The 23,857-nt window shown below is 37.9% G+C and overlaps 1 protein-coding gene across 14 annotated transcripts in view; it reads right to left on the bottom strand.

Moving 5' to 3' along the window:
• The window catches only part of RAPGEF2 (Rap guanine nucleotide exchange factor 2), a 192,080-nt gene that overhangs the window by 57,373 nt on the left and 110,850 nt on the right, over nucleotides 1-23,857 (bottom strand). For 2 of the 14 annotated variants that reach the window (XM_087736385.1, XM_087736387.1), the window contains exon 1: nucleotides 14,544-14,612. The exons of 7 other annotated variants lie outside the window; for them this stretch is intronic. In XM_087736385.1, coding sequence (XP_087592511.1) covers nucleotides 14,544-14,597 — 54 coding nt within the window. In that variant the 5' untranslated portion in view covers nucleotides 14,598-14,612. Of the gene's footprint in view, nucleotides 1-10,573; nucleotides 10,704-13,658; nucleotides 14,158-14,543; nucleotides 14,613-23,857 lie in introns of those variants that run through there. 5 more of the 14 variants (XM_087736386.1, XM_087736384.1, XM_087736389.1 and 2 more) reach the window with 4 other exon arrangements.

Here is a 23,857-nt window from a genome sequence, read left to right on the forward strand (position 1 = left end):
CTTTCAAACCGAAGCTAGACAAAGTTATGAACGTGCTGTGCAACAGTGTGTAATGGCAGTGACCCAGAAAATCCCTTCCAGATTCATGTCACTCCTCCAAGGAGAAAAATCTGAAGCCAGCCTGGGGTTTTTTTGGTTTTGTGGTTTTTTTTGTTTGGGTTTTGGGTTTTTTTGTTTGTTTGTTTGGGTTTTTTTTACATACTTATCATTCAGAAGCAGACTAACCAAAGGAGGAAAAATTACAAAAATCAGCATGATTAACACTAACATTTTAGATTTTCTTACTGGTAGTTTCTTAATAACGACTTAAGTATTCTGTACACGTCCAAGTAAAATATTTTTAAAAGATATAGATACATAGGGAGTTGTTGTGCATAGATCCAAAAACTGGAGATTTCCATTTGTACACTAAGTCTTACCTCTATAAATACCAAATTAATTGAAAGAAATTTGAAAGAAATTTGGAGGAAATTTAAATAGAGACATGACAATTCACAAGCAGTTAAACAATTTTTTTTTTTTAATGTTTGATGGCTGCAGCCATGTCAATGCCACCCTTGGCATTTTACCTAAAGGATTATCTTTGCTTCATAGTATCAAGGAATAGTTGATGAGAAAAGTGGGTTGTTGGGTTTTTTTCCTAATGCAATGACTTTGCTTTTCAGTAGCTTAAGCAATAGAAGAGGAACATGCATCATTTCTTCTGCTAACGACTGGCTGCAAATAAGAAATCATGCACTACAACTACTTGCTTTCCATGTGCCTGCTCTACAATGGAAGTTGCCTCTATTTTCCTTGTCTGACAAGGAAAGATGCACACTTTTTCTTCATCTCAAGCAAAAAAACTGAAGAAATGCAATATTGCAGGATGCATATTCGACATGCAAGAGGCTATCAAAGCACTTGCTCAATTTTGTTTTTAAGAATATTCTGATTGTAGCATTCTTTGATATAAGGCAAAAATGTGTATTACCATAATCAAAGTTTTGAGATTAATTGCATAATAGTGAGCATTTCAAAATAATGATACAAAATTTTTAAAAATGGCTGGTAAAAGAAAAGGCAAATAATTTTGCTTAATAATGGGGATGATATTTTTAAAATAAGGTACGTTTTTAAAGAAAAGTTATAGGTAATACTTCTGAGACTCATGTACAGAGAGCAAGAAGGTTTCATATTTGCATTATAAAGTAATATATGTAATGTCTTGCTGTTTTTCTGGATAACAAAAATAGCACAGCAACGAGACAACTTACTCAAAATATTTTTAAATGACAAGCATTTCCCTTTATACATAACTAATGTTGCAAAAATCTTAAAATAGTATGATTTTACCTTATCTATGATTTTTTAATGCTATCCTAACATGCCTACTAGTTAAGCAGCTTTATTATTATTTTATGAGCTTTGAAACTGCAACTATACTCATGCCATAGCGATATAACAGCAGTGAATGTTGCTATAACATACTGTCCTGGTTTCAGCTGGGATAGAGTTAATTTTCTTCCTACTAGCTGGTATAGTGCTGTGTTTTGGATTTAGGATGAGAATAATGTTGATAACACACTGACGTGTTAGTTGTTGCTAAGTAGTGCTTACACCATTCAAGAACTTTTCAACTTCCCATGCCCTGCCAGTGAGAAGCTGGGAGGGGGCACAGCCGGGACAGCTGACCCAGACTGGCCAAAGGGCTATGCCATACCGTATGGCGTCATGCTCAGTATATAAGCTGGGGGGAGTTGGCTGGGGGCAGCGATCACTGCTTGGGGACAGGCTGGGCATCCGTCAGTGGGTGGTGAGCAACTGCATTGTGCATCACTTGTTTTGTATATTCTTTTATCATTATTATTTTTTTCCTTCCTCTGCTGTCCTATTAAACTGTATCTCAGCCCACAGGTTTTACTTTTTTTTTTTTTTTCCCAGTTCTCCCCCCCCATCCCACTGGGGAGGGGTGGGGGGCTGAGCAAGCAGCTGTGTGATGCTTAGTCGCCGACTGGGGTTAAACCACAACACATCCCCAGCTTTGCTTGCTACATTATTTTATTTACACTTTCCAACATATGGTAGCCAAAGAAAATTAATTAATGTTTTTCACACTGACACAAGCTCTTAAAACTATACATGGTATCATGCATTCCCCATACCCCCAGAGTTTCTATTCTGTCACGCAGAACAAGATTCTTACTTCTTTGAACTACTATGAATATTTACTAATTTGGGCAAAAGACCTACTTGTGTGTGCTCACTGTGACCATAGGAAGGGGAAAAAAGTAAAGGACCATTTTTCTTCTTTTCTTCAAAGAGTTTTCAGATAAGTGCAAAGATCTTCCCTAAATTCTGGAGCACCGTGCAGCACCAACCATGCAGAGACATTCAAAATTTTTCATGCAAATTAACACAGAACCATCTTTTACATTAACAACATTTCCATTGAATTTTGAAACAACCTGAAAAGCTTTTCTTTGTAGTCTAAGTGTCACTTAGACAAAACGGTAATATCAAATGCCTAGTTCAATTAGCCCTTTTTTTTTAATGACCTATCTTTTCCAAACGTCCACAACAACATATTCACAAGGTAATGGTTTCCCAGCTTCCTTAAATGACGAAGCAAAACAAGAAGGCCCTACATGGCGCCTGCTAAAACCAAGGCTGCTTTAGAGCAAGGAGCTTTAGAGCATCGTCAATTGAATTGAAGCACCATGTTATTCTGCTTAAAACGCTGACATTCAGATGTCACTTCCAGAAATTTATCTATTTGCGTCTTTGCAGGTGTGCACACAGATTTTAAATCATCCCTTACATTACTGCCTCAGGTCAACAGCATACTAAAAAACACAATTCATGTAGCAACTTCTATATTCTACCGACATGATGAGATATTTCAATGGTGCCTATTTAGGAAGAGATTTTAAATCAGAGATTGCCAAGCTGCAGAAAAAATGAGCAGCACTGAAAACAGCTGGAAATACTAGGACCAATAACTGAAGCCCATTCTACCAGTACAATTAGTGAAGTTTATCTTTTTTTCTCACACCTACCAGAAGATAAGCTATAGAGACCCAGGATGTGTGCATGTACATCACCTACTGCATTAGGTCACCTTGCAATAACCAGAAAATTTGAGAGTCAAATCTAACTGCTGATTTATGACAGCATTAGAATGGTCTTCGCTACAACATCCCACGGCGCAAGAGATTAAGAAGGTTACTTTCTTTCATAAAAGTGGTAGATATTTTAGTCATTTACTACATTAAACATGTTATCTCTGCATGCTTAACTGAATAAAACCCCAGCTGGAACACTGAACCTCCACTTCAAAAAAAAAAAATCATATTACTCTAACTCAGGAATTCCTAAATTTAGTTTTCCCTAGGTACCATCATCACAGAAAGAACAGTAACGTACAATACTAATGGAAGTGGCAGGTGTAGGAGTGACATTCAACTGTCTAAACAACCTCTTCCTTCAACAGGAAAGAGTTAGGTAACTAGATTTTCTGTATACTACTGGTGACATGCATGTCACTGTGAAACTACTCTTTTGTATCCATTTATTTAGGAATAGCAGCTGTATTCAGGGACCTTGGAAACTCCTTGCTAAACAGAAATATCTGAAATCCTTTGCTCTGAAGTGCAAGAAATCGCTCATCTTCTCACAAAACTAAAAAAAAAAAAAAAAAAAAAAATCAGCAGCTAAAAGAACCTCCTGTTTTGGAAATGAGCAAGACTGAACAGGACAGAAACTCCTGGAGTCAGCCAACAGAAAACGTTTGCAGAAGTCATACACCAACAGGCAAGGAGAGGTACACCTAGCATACAGGCTTCTACAGTTATTAACAGAAACTAACACTGTTTTCATTGTAGTTTGTCTTTTATTCTGCTCCTACAGCTGTGAAGAGCTTCACTTTTAAAATAATTAGTATGAGTCTTCTGTATTGCCTTAAAAAATTCAGTGGACCACCATTTCCAGACATGGAGTTAATTATTTAAGTAGGACACTTTACAAAGGCTCCAAAATCCATGAATTCATGCATTTTCCTTTTCCTCATCATTCCTTAAAAGCGAGGACAACAGAAAAAAGATCCTTCTGCATTATTTATGGATATTTCAAACAAAAGCCCCCAACAGTCAGCTTCTTATTCAAAGGCCAAAAAACCTAGCTAAAAATCCACTGGTGATGTGGGTCAAAACCGAAAAGGCAAGCACACCAGGGAGACACATCCAAGTCTGACATCTGGCTCTTTCCTGAGCAATCTAGAAGAGTAAAGAGCTACTGCCTGCCAAGTATTTGGAAGATTTTCTTTTTCCCCTAGCTTGTTATCAGGAATACATTAAGATTTAGAGGTCGAGCTGTACCCTGATCAGTGAAGCAGCAGAGGCAGAGTGTACAATGCAACTTTTGAAGTACCTTTAGCTGCTTACACATAAGAAAAAAACAAATCAAGGGCACGAAAAACGTAGTTCGGTTAAAATAAGAATAGGACTGATGGTTCAGCAAACCTAGGATACAGCTACCTAAGAAATAATTCCCACAATTCAGTTTAGATTTCCCAAAATCTAGAATGATTTTTTCAACCACAACCAAATACACCCAGTTTTCTAGTACAATGTCCTTCATCACCCCGTTTTCAAGCTATCTATCCCACTACCAATATTAAATTTACGGTCCTGTTCTGCAGCCATATTCTTTTTCAGGCATTATCATGCCCTTTCAAATCATCCCACGTTGGATCTTCCTGACACTCATGTAACTCCTACAGCACTCAGTAGGTTGGCAGGTGCACAGCCCCAGACAGGCATTTAGGAAACAATGCTATGGATGGAGTCCTAGCAGCACAACCCAGCTCCCATTCTCCTGGCTCTGCAGGAATAACAGCAGCACAGAACAGTAAAAGCCTATTTTTAACTATAAAGCAAGCCAACAGGACTAAACACACAAAGGGAGCAGTCCTACAAAACAGCACAACGTCATTTTTATGAAATCATTCTTCAGAGGAGGAAAAAAAAGCTTTAATCCATTTTTCTTACTTGCAAAGTCACAGTTTGGAGTCAAGCTATAAACTAATAAATCCTACCCAGTCGGTGTGTCCAAATGACCCAGCGCACAGCACTTATGCTTGTAAGCAAGCAAGCTGAAAGGCTGCAGTCAGATAAAATGAGGAAATATTTATAGACAGAGTGAAAGAAATCACAGGTTGAGGAATCTGGACCACTGGGTTATTGTCTGGGTTTACAATGTGGTTCCTGGCTGTCCATATAGCTCTGAAGATCAGGTAACTGCAGTTACCAAGAGGACGCATTACTGCGACCGAACATTGGCATTTGGTCACCAGCCAACCCTGGGACAGTTGAAATACATTATCTACAGGTAGAAAGTTACAAGTGCTACATGGAGCTACATTTTACCATTGCCGTAGCATTTTTTAGCTTATTAACAGATAGTAAATGCAGCTATAATGTAATAATTCGCACTACTTTGCATCCTAACTCCTGAGCCTGCTTTTCCTCTATTTTGAAAAGGAATTGGCTCTTGATTCAAGTCAAGAAGCCGGAGCTGAAAGAGAAGGCTGGTGTTAAACTAATTTGCATATTCCCAGTCCAAAGGAGAAGTGTTATCTCCATTACAAGCTGCAAATGCCATGGAGGTATGCATATATTTGAGTGTAGAGTCACAACCATCTTCATATTCAAGGCCAAATCTTCACATTTTGTCAAATAGTTGAGAGCTTTCTGTTGTTGTTTACAGTAGCCACTAAGCTGCAACTCAGAAGATACGTAAAGAAAATCAGAAAGCCCCTCTGAATTAAAGGAAGGGCACTCACACTCCCATCCACTACCCAGCACAGGGACCACAAAACACAGGAACTATTGAAATTTGTACCAGATCAAATTATTTGATGCCTTTTTAAGGTGCTCCAGACAGGCTTTGGTAGGAATGGCATATTGCAGGAGACATCAACTTGACTGCCTATAACACAGGACTCCGGGAAGGCTAGAAAACTGGCCAGTCCAAGCTGTGAGACTTAGCAGGCTACTCCCCATGTAGGAAAATTGTATTTCGCTTTTCATGAAAAGGGAACTAAACATGCTGGGATTCTGTGCTCCAACATTTGCAATGGAGACCATGGATCACAAAGACTCATGCCCTTGTTTTTAGCTTTTTGACCTGCTTAAGGTTTAGGCCAAGTAGAAAATGCCTGGTTAGCTAAATAACGTGAAGTTGGTTCATGGTAGCAAGCTTCACATTTGCAGTGAAAGCAACCCAAAAAGACAGATGGAGCTTTTTGTCCAAAGGCTGGACCCACATTCTTGCATATTACGATGCTGCACTAGTCTAACAATCAAGTCCAGCATCACAGGTGCAAATTATAAACACCACCTACACAAAAGTTCATCCTATCTTCCAGTTATTTCACCAAATGCAATTGGTTGTGATCCTTCGTCTTCTCCAAGAAAAAAAAAAATTAGGCAGTAGCTCATCTCCACCCCTGTGCCTCAGATGTACTAGGGACTAAGTAGCAGCACTATTTGGGTCAGGTGCTATGTTAACATAAGGCTATTTACCTTCAATACCACCCACATAAAAGCATTGCAATCTGTTGTCCTTCATCTGCCCTTCTAGTATCCTCATACAAACACAGAGTTTAGGAAGGAATGACAAACACTCCTATAAATTCCAGCTCCTGGGCATAGGATCAGCTTTCACAAGCAACCCACTGAGCGGAGACCCCTTCAGTACAGTTTATTCTTCCTGTGGTTCTTAGCTGAATCATCACCATCTCAAAATGAACAGCAAAAAAGACTATTGGCAAGCCGACAAAATTGGAAGAACCACCAACCATCCAGTACTGGGATACTGTATAAGTGCCAGGTACATTTCAGTAACAGACTGATGGGTTAAGCATGCAGAGGTTAGAATCCTAGAAAGACTGCAGACATCATCCCACACTTCTCTTGCGCTACAGCTACCAGACTCTTTTAAAGACAATATTGAAAATGAAGTGTGGCAGGTACAAGGTTCTTTGGTCAAGGGTAAATCTTCAGACATTAATATTTCATTTTTCTCAAATCCTTAACATTAACTATACTTATCCTGTAGGGTCTTCACAGTCAGTAGTACTTCTCATCCACTGGCAATAAAGAACACTGTAAACACTGCTTCAGTATTACCTTCACCTGCATGAACTCCTGAAATACCCTACTATCAAGGGTTTTTTTCCCTTTCTTCTATTATTTTTTAATTTAGAGAACACTAACACAAATGCAACAATAACAGTAAGTGAAAAGAATTAATAGTCTGGTTATATATCTGCTGTTGCAACTAAGATATCAAAAATTAAGATCAGACTTTAATAAAATAATCCTGAGATCCTGAAAATCTTGTATTTATTTCAGTCAGACAAAAAAAAAAAATCACACCACTGTGTATTCATGAAAGGGTTAGTAAAATTAGTTCCGCTTTTCAGACATCAAGGATGCTGTTAAGGACTAATTTGTAGCAATTTAAAGCCTAGAATACACCAAGGAATTAAAAAAAATATCCAAGATAGTTGAAGAAAAACAAACTTTAAATAAACTTAAAAAAAATTATACTTAAGAGTTTCCAGCATCAACATCATTCATTATCCCAGAGAGCTGATGGTCTGAACACAGTTTAAAAGTTAATCCAATTCTAGCTGAAAAATTAGAAATCATGGTTCCTAATGCTCATATTGTTAAATCATGTGCAGTTATCTTTTGATATTTCATTGATTTTGCAGACAACCTGTAAAGCTATCAAGTACAGAAGTATTTTGCAGATGAGCTTCAGGTGATCTCAGCAGCAGGTACAGAACATGAGACACTTCCCCTTGCTTTTGCATACTGGCATAGAACCAGCAGCAGCAGCGGCAATCAACTGCAAAAACAAGCAACACAATTGACAGTAGCTTCTAATCCTCTTAGAAGCTACATGTTCCTTTGCATATCACTATCTGAGATTCCCTGCCTTAGATAATTAAAAATGAAATTTCCAAAAATCTAATTTACTTCACCTTGCTGGAATATTTTTACACATCCATTTGCTAAAGTGTTAAGTTTACGTCACTTGGAAATTGTTTAAGTACAAGCATAAGTACCACTAAAACTCTCAAGCCAGTATTCTGCAAGGGAATGCAAATATTTTGCAGGTAGAAGAATCAACTTGAGATACTGAGGCACAGGATTTCCTTAGATGACAGTGCTTGCTTCTAGTTAAACTGCACTTCATGATACTCTACATGCATTTTGCTAATTCCCTGATACTTTTAACCTATGCTACTTAGCACAACACAGTCCATTATCTTCTGCTTCTTAGAGCTTCTATTATTCCTGTGTTTTTATTAACTCATAGAACCAGAAGCAAATCAACAGTACCTTAAGGGATGTAGGATTTTTTGTTTCTTTTGATATTTGGCTTTTTGGTTGCTTGTTTTTTTGTTGTTGTTATTTGGGTTTTTGGTTTCTTTGGGTTTTGGGGTTTTGTTTGTTTGTTTGTTTGTTTGTTTGTTTTGGTTTGGTTGGTTGGTTGGGGTTTTTTTAAGTGTTGGGTATCGGCACCTCCCAATTTCAGCTGGATTTTCAGCATGCCTGAAGATCAGGTAGGAGTGCCTACAACTCAGTAATGATAAATAGCATTAGTCTGTTGGTCTCAAAATAGCATTTTAGAAGAAGCTGGTTTTCTTTTTCAGGTTCACATCTGTATTGCGACTATGACTCATTTCAGTGTGCATGATGATAAACATCACTTTGCAAGAACGCCAACACCACCACTAGATTTGGCCACTTTGGAACGTAAACCAGAACCAGTAATACTGATCATGTTAGTTTCCCAAGTCTCATTGCGAGGCCTGAACTTTTCCTTCCTCATAAACTCGCTAAATGAATGCCCTACTGTGAGATCTTCTATGCCAACTACCCACGTTGACCTGAAAAAATTTCAGCTACTTCTTCAGAAGGCAGAGAAAGCAGTTTTGTGCACACGCGCACAATATACATATAGGTGGTGGCTTTTCTGGTGTTCTCTTTTCTTTTTTTTTCTTTCCCTCTTTTAAATATGTTATGCAATCCCCAGGCCTTGAAACAGTAACAGAAAGATGGCAGGACATCTTCTATGCGCCAAGGATGCTTTCATTGCCATCTCTACACGTCACTAATGCATTCACTGTCATTCCTATGAAATGGTCCAAATTTCACCATTTATAAGCTTTTGTGAAAATCTGCAGTTAAATGTTGTCCTGGAGAACAGGAATTTAGCCAGACTCTACCACAGATCTCTGGTAGGATGCCAGGCAAGTCACTCAAAATCAGCCTTTCAGATCATCATTAGGCTGCGGGTGCCTGAACTGGGCCAATACACAGAAAATTCAAATAATAAAATCCATATTTTGAACACTTACTTAGGCCTAGCTATGCTGAGGAATAAGCATCTTAACTTTTCAAAATTCTGTCTTTACTTTTTGCCAAAGATTTGCTTCAGCAGAGCTACCTGAAAAATGAAGATATTGCCCCCCACACTACTTTAATGAATTGCATGAACACTGTAGTTACAAACACCTTAAAAAGCCACAGAAGAAAAAAAAAATAATGCTTTCATCTTCTGAGTAGGATTTGAATAGTACACCATAAACACAACCTGGCCATTTGAGCAATGAAGCTAGCCCGAAATATTAAACAGCTGCTCATTCAACCAGAGCTATCTATCTTGAGGTGAATCTTGTGAAAGATATATGGTCATGTAATTAAAGACTGTATCATAATGCATCTATGAAGAGGTGAAACACTATTCCTAATCACATGAAAATTCCACAACTCCTTTATTGGTCTTCAGGGAGGATATTTTTTTCAAAATACACAAATTAAAAGGAAAGGAATAATTGGAAGGGGCCAATCCAGAAATCTGGTTTCAATAAGTGATAAAAATAAAGGTGCCTACCAACAACAGAAAAAAATCTGTATCAAGTCCCAGTCCAACGTAATTCATTAAGATGAACAAAATCACAACCATCAGCAGCTACAGCAGGTAATAGGTCACTACCTAGTCAGAGTTCTTTTTCATACACCTATTTTTTTTTTTCCAGATATATGTATAAAAATATCCAGGTATGATGCCACCTCAGATTGTTCAGCTTACCAAGCGTAGCCACTGATCACATCATCACACCTCTCCTTCCTATGTCTTATTACTGCTGCATGAGGCTCACTCAAAGGACAAATAACTATCCCAGGTTACATTTATTGTTTGAGTTATAAAACAATACTGATGGTCTCCTCCAGAAAACTATGCTTATTCTGTATAGTTCTAGATTTCTTAGGAAAGCACGCCAACAACACCCTTTGCACACACCAAACTAAAATAACCATACCATTCAGGACTCTTCCTCAAAACACCACTCCTTTCCTTCTCATTCCTGGGAGCGAGAGGGCCCCTAGCACAGGGCCACAAATCTTTGTGAACTAAAATATGGTAAGAACAAGCCAAAGATCTGACTTACTACTTTCAATATTTTTCAGTAATTCGAGACAGGTCAAGCACATCAAAAGACTGCAGTACTTACACGATCACTAAAGGAGAGCCACTGGGCTGGCAGCGAAACATATCCTTTATTAGCAGATTTTACTTCAATAATACCCAAAGTAAAAATGTAACTTATCCTTTCTTGCAGGTTGTACATAAGTCACTCCCAGGTACCCTGCAATTTGAGTTGTTAATCATTACACAGTCATGAAAGAGCTATGCATCTCAAGTCACATTTTTAAAAGCCAATATACCTGTCAATTTTTTCATTTCTTTAAAATAACCTTGAGTAAAGTTCCTACAAACAACACATACAAGGGAAAAGGAGAAATGAGATAAAAAGTTAACATTTTAGAAGGCCCAAGTCAACCATGGGAACCTTCATATGCTAGACCTTCATGTGATTTTTCCACATAATAAAGCAGGTATATGATGCAACGTGTAAAACTTTGAGAGATGTTTCAACATCCACAAAATGACCTTTTTTGGAAACATCATTCATCTTCCTAACATTTAAGATTAGGAAAATTAGAACGAAAAGCAGTACAAAGCTAGTTGAGAGGACTCTTAAAACCAGCAAGGATACAGCCAAATAGAACAAACCTACTGAACTACATGAAATCTGGTTAAGTACTTTAAATACAAGAATGAAGTTGAACGCCTTTTTCAACAATCCAGCTTTCATGTCTCTGCCGTCTTTCACGCAGAGCATACTTTTACTCCCTGTTCAGCAGATGACAACAGTTGTGTATCAAGGAACAACACCTTCAGTTGTGTATCAAGGATCAACACCTTCAGATAGGCATCTGTAGCACTGTTTCAAACTCTTCCAATTTATGAAATGCGAGGCATGTAGGACCAGTACACTTGATTGATGCTGCTGATTTTATTTCGTATATTAAGTAATCTAGGAAACACAACATAATTTTTCCCTTTTCCTCCCTCCATTCTCACCACGATGAACATCATGGCCAGTTTGCAAACCATTTTCACAGACCAATAGATTTAACCCATATCCCTCATTCCCTAACTAAACTAGTGTGAAATTCAGATTTAACAGCATTAACTAAAATTAATTCACAGAATTTTGTGAAACCTTGTACAGGAGATTTTTGCATTCATTTCCAGATTGTCCCAGCAAATCAAGCTGTGAGACTCTAGGCAGGGATGTCACAGAAGTAATTAAGGCTCTCTCCTTGAAATAAGATCAAGTCAGATATCAATAAGAGATTTAGGATTCTGGCAACATACTAGCATGAAAATAACTCATCATCGAAAATTATTAATTCATTAAGTTTTCCTTTTAGGCAAAGGAAGACAAAGTTTCTATACCTTGAAACTCCAAGCTTGCCTTCCCTCTCTACCAAGAATTCATATCTTTCAGTCCCAATTTTCCAAGCAAAATAACCTCTACCTGGAGAACAAGCATGGAGAAGTTTCATTGCCAAAGTGGTGTTTTTTGCCCAGCTACATTGTGTCCTAACAGTTGCATTTTTAAACTATGGCTTTTTTCATGCAAAATCTGCAATTGCGTGCCAGCCCTATGTCAAAGTATGATTTCTTTCTCTTACATATATGTGGACATTTCTTAAGGTAAACTAATTTTCTTGTAAAGTGATATCTTGACCTTTTCCCTTTTATTATTACTACATTTTGGTCCAGAGAGTGAAATCTAGCTCTGTGATTTAATTAACTCAAAGTAATACAACTAAAATATGACAGAGTTCATAACATAGAGCCTCTAAAATGCCAGGTTGATTTTTTCCTTTATCCATAAGCAATTATTTTATATTAGTTAGACTTGCTGTGTTACCAGAATCAATCTAGAACTTTTCATCAACATTCTCTGGAGAGTAGAAAGAGCAGGAAAAACCAATACATATGCAGCTTTCTCATTTTATTCCTATTTGCAAATTCAAGGTATCCTATTCTATTTCAGCTTCTTCAGTATTTGAGTTTCAGGAGGAAAGGAGAATTTTTTTTAGATTAAGTTCTAAATATATTTCATGAACACCAAATGATTTGGTAACATGAACCCCTTTGTAGTTAGAATGTAATTAAGAAGAAGGGAAAGGAATAAGACAGCCTACGACAATAAACTGTGATATGTATGCTACATGCATAAGAAAAAATCCACTAGTTACATTCTGAAATGTTTCCAAATTAGTTTCCGTATTTCTACACAATCAAAACTGAATTCCTGAAGATAATGTTCCTCCTTTAAAAAGTTCCTGCTGTCGCATCTTCCCAGTATTTACAACTCCTAGCTGTATATGCTGAACATACGTACACATTCCCATGCAAATTCCAACACACACTGTGCACAGAACATATATATACATATATCTTTTCAAGAAACAAATTGTAAGGTTGAAAATTATATTGAGCCATATAAAATCTAGCATGAAGATTTAAACATGTTAGCTGAGCGATAAGAATCTGTACTTCTGGAATCTTTTTGTCACGTAAAACCTAAATTTCTAATTCCTGACACCTGAGGCCTTGCTAAATAATGTTTGCTCTTCTGCTTATGAATGCATTTTTCCCAAACAATAAACACAGGCAGCCTATGGGATTAAAGCATGACAAAGGTGTAGCTGACTCATGGGATCAATTAGAAAGCATCAGTACTTACGCCTTTTGTTCATGCCATGTTTTACTAACAGTTTCTGCTTTTTCAGCATAAGTGTATCACAGATGTTAAACGCCACGCTACAAGGCAACAGCACACTAGTACCACACACTAGACAGAATAAACCTATTCTTATCACCACCTACAATTATATCACTTGTTATACAGCTTGAATATTTCATTGAAGTTTTAACAAAGGCATAACGATTTTCAACTGAATGCTCATAGCTTCTTGCCCAGTGAAAGTAAGTCAGCATTTTTTCAGTAAATTTTTAACATTCAAAAAGAACCTACAGAGTTGCCTTTTCTGAGCTAAAAACAATCTTAAATAGCCACCGACTCTCATGCCACCTCAGGTACAGCTTTCCCTCAAAACCCACTACTAAATTCACAAGCAGGAAAGCCCATGAGCAGGACGACAAGCAGTTTCAATCTCCATGCAGTTTGCCCGTGACAGGTTATTGATAGAACAAACAGAATTTGCAATACTTACTGAGTGTTTCTCCTGCTGGCCCATAACTCCATGGTTAGCTGGGATTGCAAGTGGTTTCATAATGAAGAAACATAAGCTGAACTGAATTTACACATCATGTACCAATTTCTTATGGATGGCAAGTCACCCTCTACAGCATTAAATTAAAAAGAGGAGGAGGGGGGGAAACCAAGCTGGAGCTAAAAGTGTCACTACTGGTAAGCTCAAAACCCCCCTCGCACTTGTAGTGCAGAGCAGCAATCCAAACGACAGCGTTAGTCTCCATTTTTGTAACACTGAAAGTCTAAGCATGTCAGGACGTACAGAGCCTGATGAAACCCTACATATCCAGCATTCATCCAAGGGAACAAAACCATTCCCTGAGCCTGAGGAATGGGAAGAAAAGAAAAAGGAGGAAAAAAAGCTAAAATGGCTGACTGCACAGAGACTCCCTCCAAAAGGCTTAATACAGTATTATATTAGTCAGGGTGCAGGAACCAGCCTCCAGCATTCAGCCAAGCATTGTTAATACTCCTGTTTCATTTGCAATCACCCACACTCACTCACACACGCAGCCTCTCCCCCGCCACCACTACCCTCCACTCCCCCAAAATCAGGGCAGAGCACGCGAATAGGGACCTCCTCCCCTGGCTGCTAACGATGCTGACAGAGTAGTGACCAGTGATCTCTGTTCCACTCAGCTAACCAAGTTTGCACAATTAATCTTAGCAGCATGACATTGATGGACTTTTAATTTTATGATGCCTGTTCCTCGCAATCAAGACAAGCACATCTACCGCCCAAAGAGTCAGCAACAAAAATACAACACAGTTACACACACACAGAAACCCAGAGAATCATGAGTCTGAATGCAATACGCCAATATAATTACGTTATTGTGCTTACTTTGGAAGACCATGGCTGCAGGCAGTTGGCATAGCAACGCACAAGGAAAGCCATTTCCTGGGTAGAAAGAATGCTTCCTTTTCTAAATAAAAAATTCCTCTTAGGATACAAACGGCATTGCTGCTTCCTGCAGAAAGCAAAGACACTGTAGTCTGTCTCTTAACCTGCACACAGGCACACACTCAATGCAGTTCGAGTGATGTAAGTGGATTTCTCTCTCTCTCTCCTCTCCCTCCCTCTCCCTTTATCCACCGAAATATTCAAGTCAAATGGAAGACACATTCCTTGAGGCTCGCCCCCTCGGATACTTAACCATTTCACTCATTAAGGTAGAGATGGACAATGCAGATGAAACAGCAAGCTCTTGCCTGTATCTGGTATCAGCCTCTGAAGATCAAGGCAGCCCCAGAGGGGAGGGATCCGTTCGCTGCTGGCTCCTAAGAATATCACTGAAGTCAGGGTGGGAATAAGGACCCACGTTTACCTTGCCAAATCCTGAACTGAACACGACTTTTCATGAAGATGAGGATAAAGCAGAGGGTTTGACATCACCTCCCTTTTTCCCCACCCAAAAGAGTGCTGCTGCAGAGCTGTAAACATTGTTATCAAGTATTTATAAACAGTGCACTTGATGAGCTCGCTCAGATTTTCAGCAGCCTCGCTGCTACACAGGCCACAGATAGGCAGGGGCTGTGGCAGGTAAATGTCCGGAACCCTTTAACACACCATTTAAAGTCTTTGAATATAGCTCCTGCTTCTCCATGCACACCGAAGACATAAATTCCACTAAAAACAAAAGGGGATGCAAGATCTGGAAGAGGTTGACATACATATGGCTTTTATAATTCTCCTCTCTGACTGTAATTATATCTTAAACTCAGAAATTTCCCCAGTCACTCCCATTTCCACTCTACTGCTTCTCGTGTTATACTAGCAACATCATACTGCAGAGGAGCTGAAACGCAACGGGGAACATGCTCAAGCAATAAACTAATTGTCAGCCCTATACGATGTACATCTCAAGCGCCACGAATTCACGCCACTTGACACAGGGGAGACCAAGCCAGGGCAAACAGGAACATGCCACTCTTCCATCAGGTTTCACCTTGAGCACAGTTCTCTATAACACGTTTCCAACACATTCTTTAAAATCAGAGACCATCTGTACTTTAACTTCAAAGTCTTTTTTTTTTTTTTTTTAACAAGAACAATAGAAAAAAGACTTAACAGTTGTTACACAGGCATAAACACACAGGAAAAAACGAGTACTACAGAATATTATGTCATACAATCTGCAGCTGCCTTCCACCAAAATAATGTGCCCACTGATAATGAGTTTAGTTTGTTACACAGTGATTTTTTTCAGTACTGACAATGACTGCTAGTAAATGCAGCTACAAAAATTAGTGGAAATGAATTCTAGTAAAGCAAGAAAAGATCCTGAAATATCTGGTCTATTTTTTGCAGTTATTCTAAGGACACCATTTCATACACAGCACATTTTAAATTGAATATATTTACATTTACGAGAGTTTAATGACACTTGTGCCCTTGGTCTTCTAGTATATGCTAAAAGATAAGTTATTTTTTAAATGACTGAATTTCAAAAATTAGTTTAGAATTTTTAAAAGTCTTTGTAATGTGCCAGTGCAACTAACAGATGATTTAAAAATGTTAAATTATGCTTAAGCCTTGTAAAAGAGTCTAATGCCGAGTGCAATCAATTTTCTGATGAAGTGCTGACCAGAAATAGCGGAAGTTATTCATTCTAGGAAGCTTAGACAAACCCTCTCTAGTACAAAATCAAAAAATATTACTTGTTGACAAAGCAATTAAAATCCTCTTGAGTCTGATTCGGTGGCCTTGCGGTTAACACCATGAGCAGAATTTGAGCTTGGTGTTTTACGTTCACGTCAAGAAAAAATTAAGTTCTGCCAAGACAGAAATGTCTCCCCAGCGTAGGAAGGGAGTGCACCGCTTTCTGAACTCCATTACATATATAACTATCAATGTCCATCTTACTCTGCATCAGTTGGTATTTCCAGCCAAAAACTAGCCTAGGTTTCTATGGCATAAGCCTTGAAGAGTAACATGAAAACATGAATGAATCCAGTAAAACAGTAGTGAAAGTCAAAACTTCCAGCTGACAATGCCATGAAACACTTATTCTGGTCACTACTATACACCTCTACTTACCTGTTAGAAAATTAAGTCAGTACTTCATACATGAACGCAAAATTTAAATCAACCTAACAAAGTCTAATTGATATTCACATGCATCAGACTGATGAAAACTTGGTGGTTTCCAAAACAGAAAAAAGCCTCTTCATATTCAAAATGTGAAAAGTGGTATTTATGTAATTAGGTGAAGAAGACACCACTCACAGGCAATTTGTGAGTCAAAACAATTTCAAGAAATAAATGGTTGATTCCACTTCTCTATTCCTTCCTCCTCAACTGCCACCGCTTTCCAGGTACAGTGGTGCATTGTAATCGTGTGTACTGTCCATTATAAGTTTAGAAAATAATTACATATAAATTATATTTTCTAGAAAATAATTAAAGCAGAAGTTTAGTGAATTGTTATGTTTCAATGAAGAATGAATAGAATTTAAATCAGTGTAAGACACCAGGATAACATATCCTGGAAAATTTCTGTCATAAACAAGTATGAATAGTTTATACAAAACCTAACTGCAACTTTGCGTTCACGTGTATTTCAAAACCCACGTAAGAACTCCTTGCTTAGAATTAAAGTTTGAAAAAAGCAAGACATTTTTGCAAATGCTTTTAGGCAATTAAAAGTGAGATGTTAATAAACCCGATGTGCAGTAATTGGACATGATGGGCTATCCCCAGCTGCTTTCAAATTTTTGTATTTATGAGAAAGCTGGCATGTCTAGGAGTCACAGAAAAGAACGTTAAAAAAACCCTTTCGAAAGCAACTACAAACATTAGGACATCCTTGGACTACCCACAGGATTCAGGATTCATAAAGAGTAGTTCTGAATTCAAGGTAAAAATTGGTAGAGATCTCAGCAGCATGTACCATCTGACTGTAATGCCTCTCAACTATTTTACGTTCTAGAACATAATCTCACACAGCTATTATTCTTCTAAGCAGTGTCAACAGCGCTTGGAGTATTAAACCTTTTTAGGTTAACGACAAATGCTACAACAACAGATTACCTCAAATCTTCAATTTCAAGCAGTCACCTTAACTCACAACTATTTACAGGAATACTTGAAATTTTATACAGATTACGCACACAGAAACCATTCTTTTCCTGAAGTACCTCAAAAACATAAGTTATCAGCACATTTTCCCCTTCCCTTTAAACACAATGTAAAGTATCATTTCCTTCATGTTCAAAAACTGAAGCAAAAGACAACAGAACACTGTAAGGTCACCAAATTTACTGCCACTTCTTGACTCCAGTAGCTAGAAAACCTGGGTAGGGGGTGAGAAGGAAGTCAAAGAAACAGAAAAAAAAAAAAAAAAAAAGACCAAGGAATAAGGCGAAACAACCACAATCACTATGTGTGTCCCAAAAACATTCACAGCGAAGAGACTATTACACAGATATTACACAGTTGTGTAGGTGGAATATAGACAGCTAAATTGAAGAGTGCAAGAATGGAGTACATAATTTTAAGGAAAATAAGGCACAGGTATGTTCACTTCCCCCTGCCCTCCTCTCTTTGAAAGAAATTGAGGCTTAAAACTTAATTTTAAGCTCAGGACTACTGGACACAAAACTGTAAAGCTCCCAGGAGCATGCTTCTGAATTTTATAATGTTGATCCTCTCTCCCTCCCACTAGCCTTACGAGAGTGATTGCTAAATAACAATCTGATGTTCCTATCAGATTTAAAAACACCAACTTGAAACCACTAAAAACCCAGAACAGTAATTCACTCCAAATGCTACAATACATTCAAATGCCCCATACAACATGAAAGTCTCATTCTAATGTATTTAGGCAAATTTACTGCCAGTAATTTAAATCTCTGGCCATATGACCCAATTTCATGCCAGCGAGTTCCTGTTTATCAGCATAACGCAGACACGGGATGGTCCAGACACACCTGTCCTATTTGCATTTTCTCAAGAACCTTGAGAACTTTAAATAAAACTCTGTTGAATAAAGGAAAATTACCAAATATGTTCTCCAAGGTGAGTTTCTATGACTAAAATACCACTTTGGCCAAAACACATGGATAAAGTAACAATATTTGCCAAATTAATTTTTCTTATTTGTAAAGCTGTGGCATTAACATCATTATAACGATGTTCACCACACCATCGGCAACACCAAAGCAACAGTTACAATGGAGATATGTGTGCTGTTTTGATAACACATTTACTAATGTTACAGACCATTCGAACAAATGCCCTTCTGTTGAGCTGCTGCTGCAGATGAATCTATAATCCGGATCTTTAAAATAATGACAAGCCCAGAGCAGTCAGGCTGGAGTCTCAGCTGGGTGGATGTGCCGTAGACTGCCAATCTTCCCTTTGACGGCAGACTCATTTGTCACCTTCTGTGCTCAGCTCTGTTTTCAGTACAGAAAACTTTCTGTTTGCATGCCATCCATCTTAAAATGGGAGCAAGTTATACCATTCATTTAAAATACTTGCCATTGAATTCTCTTGCATATGACAATTATAATAGACATGAAGAAAACCTATAACTGATGGATACTCATCCCAAACGTGACAAGATGTCCAATTTCCAGAGTACCTAATTTAGCTTACAAAACTGACTTGAGCAAAGGCTCACCACAGTTACAGAGCACACAGAGTCTTCTCTGGACTCCATATTTATTTATGCTTTAAATCTAACAATGCTTTTAACAAAAAAAAAAAAAAATCAACATATCTTTTGTGTTCCTGCAACACTTATAAGGTCTTACTAAATTTTACTTGCAAGATCAAAATCATATTTAGTATGATGTTTACGGAGTCATTTTATGTGATGTTTAACTGATTTATCTGTGGTTTTTACATAAAGCAAAGAGTTATTACTTACAAAAGCCTAAAGTTTAATGCATATAACATGGCTTTAAAAGTATATATTATCATTATTAAATGTTAAAAATTAGACATTAAAATTTGAGATATTAATGACTTCAGTTGGCAGAATGGTCTCAGATTAGTTTAATTTCCTTAACTGTTTCAGTACTTCAGGAGTGGAAAAAATGCAGTCTGTCAGGATAGATGAAGTTTTTCCCAATGCTCATAAAATTTTCTCACTTTGGTGTAAGGACAAGAGTTTAAGATAATGTGTTAATTAAATCAGAGAACATGAGAATGTGTTTTCTGCTTTTAAACTGTGAAAAAAAGCATGAAAGCAAAAAAGCAAACACTTTCAAGGTCAAGAATTATCATACCAGGAATATAGGACTACCAAGGCCTCTTTACCAAATCTAAACAATACCTTGACATCCATACCTGCTGGGGACGAGGTTCACTACTGAGATACAAATCACCTTACTATCTTGGAGGAAAAACAAAACAAAACAAAATAGCCACAAAAGTCCCGCATATCATTGTGTCCATACCAATTTCACAGCAGGAATCCAGAGACACAAGTTCTTCACTTATGTGAGGCACCCCCAAAATTTCATGTGCTTCACTCTATAATAATGCAGGAAAACTTTAGGGAAGCTGGATAACTGCACACCTCTTTCACGTGTATCCTGCTGCTGCACTGTTTAAAGGTAAGAATAAAACTCAGATTTTCCTGAGGTCAATCACTACCCAAATTCTAGACCGTTACGTTCTTTACCAGCCCCAGTGAATCCTGTTACCTGAAATACGGTGACATGTTTGAATGGCAAGGATGACTGTTCTGGCATGGAACTGCATGCATCTGAGACCACCCAAGGCAGGGGAACAATTATTGAACGTTTCAGTATAAAATATTAAGGAATTAAAAACAAACAAACCCCAGATTTTATCAATCTTCTCTAAATGCTAGCTGGTTTTCTCTTAGTTTCTGTTTATTCATTGGGAGATTTTGGCAGTAGTGGTGGGGCAGTATTTTTGTTTTAAGCAAATATGATATGCTTTCTAACAGTTTTCCTTGAACTTACTTAGAAGCTTTAAGGGAGAATCTGAAATTCTCATCACTATATTCAAGGTGCAGACATAGACAGGACTGGCAGAAAACCTCCAGTCTGCCATTAGGTTTCCAGACTCCCCAAATAATGGTGGAAATTGTGTGTCATTTTTACTACCATATGTGATGTTGAGTGCTTTCTGTCCATCTTCTCGAATGTTTATTTGGACATCTCCTGGGGTAACTAACTACTTATCTCTGGTATTTTGAGGAAGTTTAACTTTGAAAGGGCCGGTTGCTGTTACAGAGGATTTTCATTCACTTCAATTGTCTGTTGGAAGGAAATGACTTTTGGTTTTGTCTCCAGCCACAGTCTGATCCAAGGAGACTCTCCAAAGAGCCTACTCCAGGGCTTCCCAATTAAAATCAATACTAAAAACAGTTTACTGGCATAAGATCATCTTCCTTTTGGAGAATTCACTCCTCATGCCCCTGCATATCCTCCCTTGTGTAATGTACCATGCGCTAACATATCTCAAGAGCTTTCTGCCCTGATTCTAACAACTGTACAGAAATCATTTACCATTCACTTTTATCAGTAACAAACGCCATGTAACTTCAGTTGTCCCTTACTTTTAAAAATAATTATCAAGCAAAATGAGCCAAATTGTTTTTAGATAGGAATAAAGTCAAAACACAATATAATATCCTTCAAATAAAGAGACTTTAATATAAAATTCTAAGGAATGTCCTTTCCCTCTCCTCTTCCCCAATGAAATAAATCAGGGAGCCAACTACCAAATGGATGTCCCATTTTGCAAATTTAACACTACATTTTTCCCTTGCAATTACAAGATCAGTTACCTATATATGGAGGGGCCAAATAAAATTAGGTAGAAATGCACCTACCAGACAGAATCTCCCTAATAATTTGATTATACACTGTTTTGTCTTCCAAGATTACTATCAGAAAAGCTGTCAGCGTGCTTACTTTTAAGATGATCTTCTGTGCGCCACGGATCATTTGCAGAGTTTAAAATCAGTTAGCTGCAGGCCTTTATACTCACCGAATTACAACATTCAAGAGTAATATAGACAATATAATTTAGTGAAGTGAAAGGAAGAAAAGGTAAAATATCTTACATTTTAGCACGTGCACACACACACACATATACAAATAATGCAAAACAGAGCACAATCTGTGTAGTTTTTATGCCAGCCACATCAACAACACACATAACACCTGCCAGCTGTTCCAGGTGCACATCAAAACTTTACTAGCAGAAAATTCAAAGATAATTAAGGCTAACTGCTCAAAACTAAAGCCCAGCTCCCCATACCCGTTACTCATACAATAGAATATTAACACTTTGACTAGGCCCTACACAAAACAACAAAAGTTTTTTTTCATTACACAAAAAAAAATTAATCTTTCCATCAGACATGTGTAAATACCAGGAATTTAAAAAGTGCTCAAGGGTGCTCAGCCTCACATCTAAGAACAACTTCATTTCACAGTGACCTAAGTATGGCTACATAAGCATGTTAACAGGGTGGTGAAGGAGAGGGAAAGAATTTACCACAAGGTTTGTGAGTAACTACCTTGCTTTACTAAGGACTTGTTAGCTCCCCTGAACTGAACTGTCATCTGCTGGAAGACACAAGAATGGACAACAGCATCTACACTTAGCAGGACTGGCCAGGGCACTATAAGATACACATCTATCCGATAAAGTAAAAAGGGTTTACACATTAGAAGATTTTATCTCAGGCTTATTAGTGTTTAAATAAAGCAAATTATTCCACCTTTTTTCCTAACCAGCACCTTTGGCCAAGACAAACCTTTGCTTAAAATTTAAGATTAAGACTACCTGGAAAGTATAATGGACATTGCTGCATCTTCATTAGCAGCTGTGACAGCCCTTTGAGAGAAGCCTGGTATCTGTAACTTGGGCTACGGAGTCTCAACTAAAAGCTTAGAAACAGAATTATGTTGAATGTGCAGTTGCCATTGTAACAACTGTACTTCCTTCACTTTAAACAAACACAGCTTCTAAAGAAACCAAAGCACCTCTCTCTTTCACACCAAGAAACCCACCACCACTAAACTACCATGACAGACACAACCTCCAAGATATATCCTGAGACCTTGGTCAACTCCTTTACACCTTAATTAGGTTTTCAATCTCTGACTCCGAAATGTTTAGTTTTAAGGATTTTGGGCACTTTTTTTTAAAAAAAAAAGTCGAAATAATTCACAAATAGGAATAGTAGCATTATTTCCACATAGCAAAAGTTACAAGTAGCACAAAGCTTCAAACACATGAAAATCCAAGCTATGTTAAACTAAATATACACGATTTACTTCTAATTTACTATCACCATTCTAATTGACTTCCATAAATTGCTGTTGAAGATCATGACACCAGACTAGAAGCCAGGAGTTGCAAGTCACATTTCTTGTTTTATTACTAAATTCTTGTATTGCCTCTAGCTTCCTCCTGCCTCATCTCAAACTCATTTGATACTCATGCACCAAAACTTGTCATTAAAAACTCGTGTCGCACTAGGTTCCAGTCTTTGATGGACCCTTTAGGCATGACTATAACATCAATATTTCAAAATATGGAGAAACAGTCTTGCCTTTTTTTTTTCCCCCCACTTCACAACTGATAACTGCAAGACGAGTAAGGAACTAACATATGCCAGTTATCCAAGAAAAAAAAAGAAGTCTTTGCAAATCCAAAATAGAAAGTGAAAGAATAACTAACCTTCTGGACTTGGAATTATAGAATCGTTTAGATTGGAAAAGACCTTTAAGATCATCAAGTCCAACCGTTAATCTAGCACTGCCAAGTCCACCACTAAACCAGGTCCCTAAGCACCACATCTGCAGCATGTCTTTTAAATACCTCCAGGGATGGGGACTCAACCACTTCCCTGGGCAGCCTGGTCCAATGCTTGACAACCCTTTTTGAAAAAATTTTTCCTAGTATTCAGTCTAAACCTCCCCTGACACAACTTGAGGCCATTTCCTCTTGTCCTATTGCTTGTTACTTGGAAGAAGAGATCAACACCCACCTCGCCACAACCTCCTTTCAGGTAGTTGTAGAGAGCGATGAAGTCTCCCCTGAGCCCCCTCCTTCTCCAGGCTAAACAACCCCAGTTCCCTCAGCCACTACTCATAAGACTTGTGCTCTAGAGCCTTCACCAGCTTCGTTGCCCTTCTTTGGACACGCTCCAGCACCTC

This window comes from Nipponia nippon, unplaced genomic scaffold (genome assembly GCF_047370975.1).
Source record: "Nipponia nippon isolate SJK-2023a ecotype South Korea unplaced genomic scaffold, ASM4737097v1 scaffold_6, whole genome shotgun sequence".
Lineage (NCBI taxonomy): Eukaryota > Metazoa > Chordata > Aves > Pelecaniformes > Threskiornithidae > Nipponia > Nipponia nippon.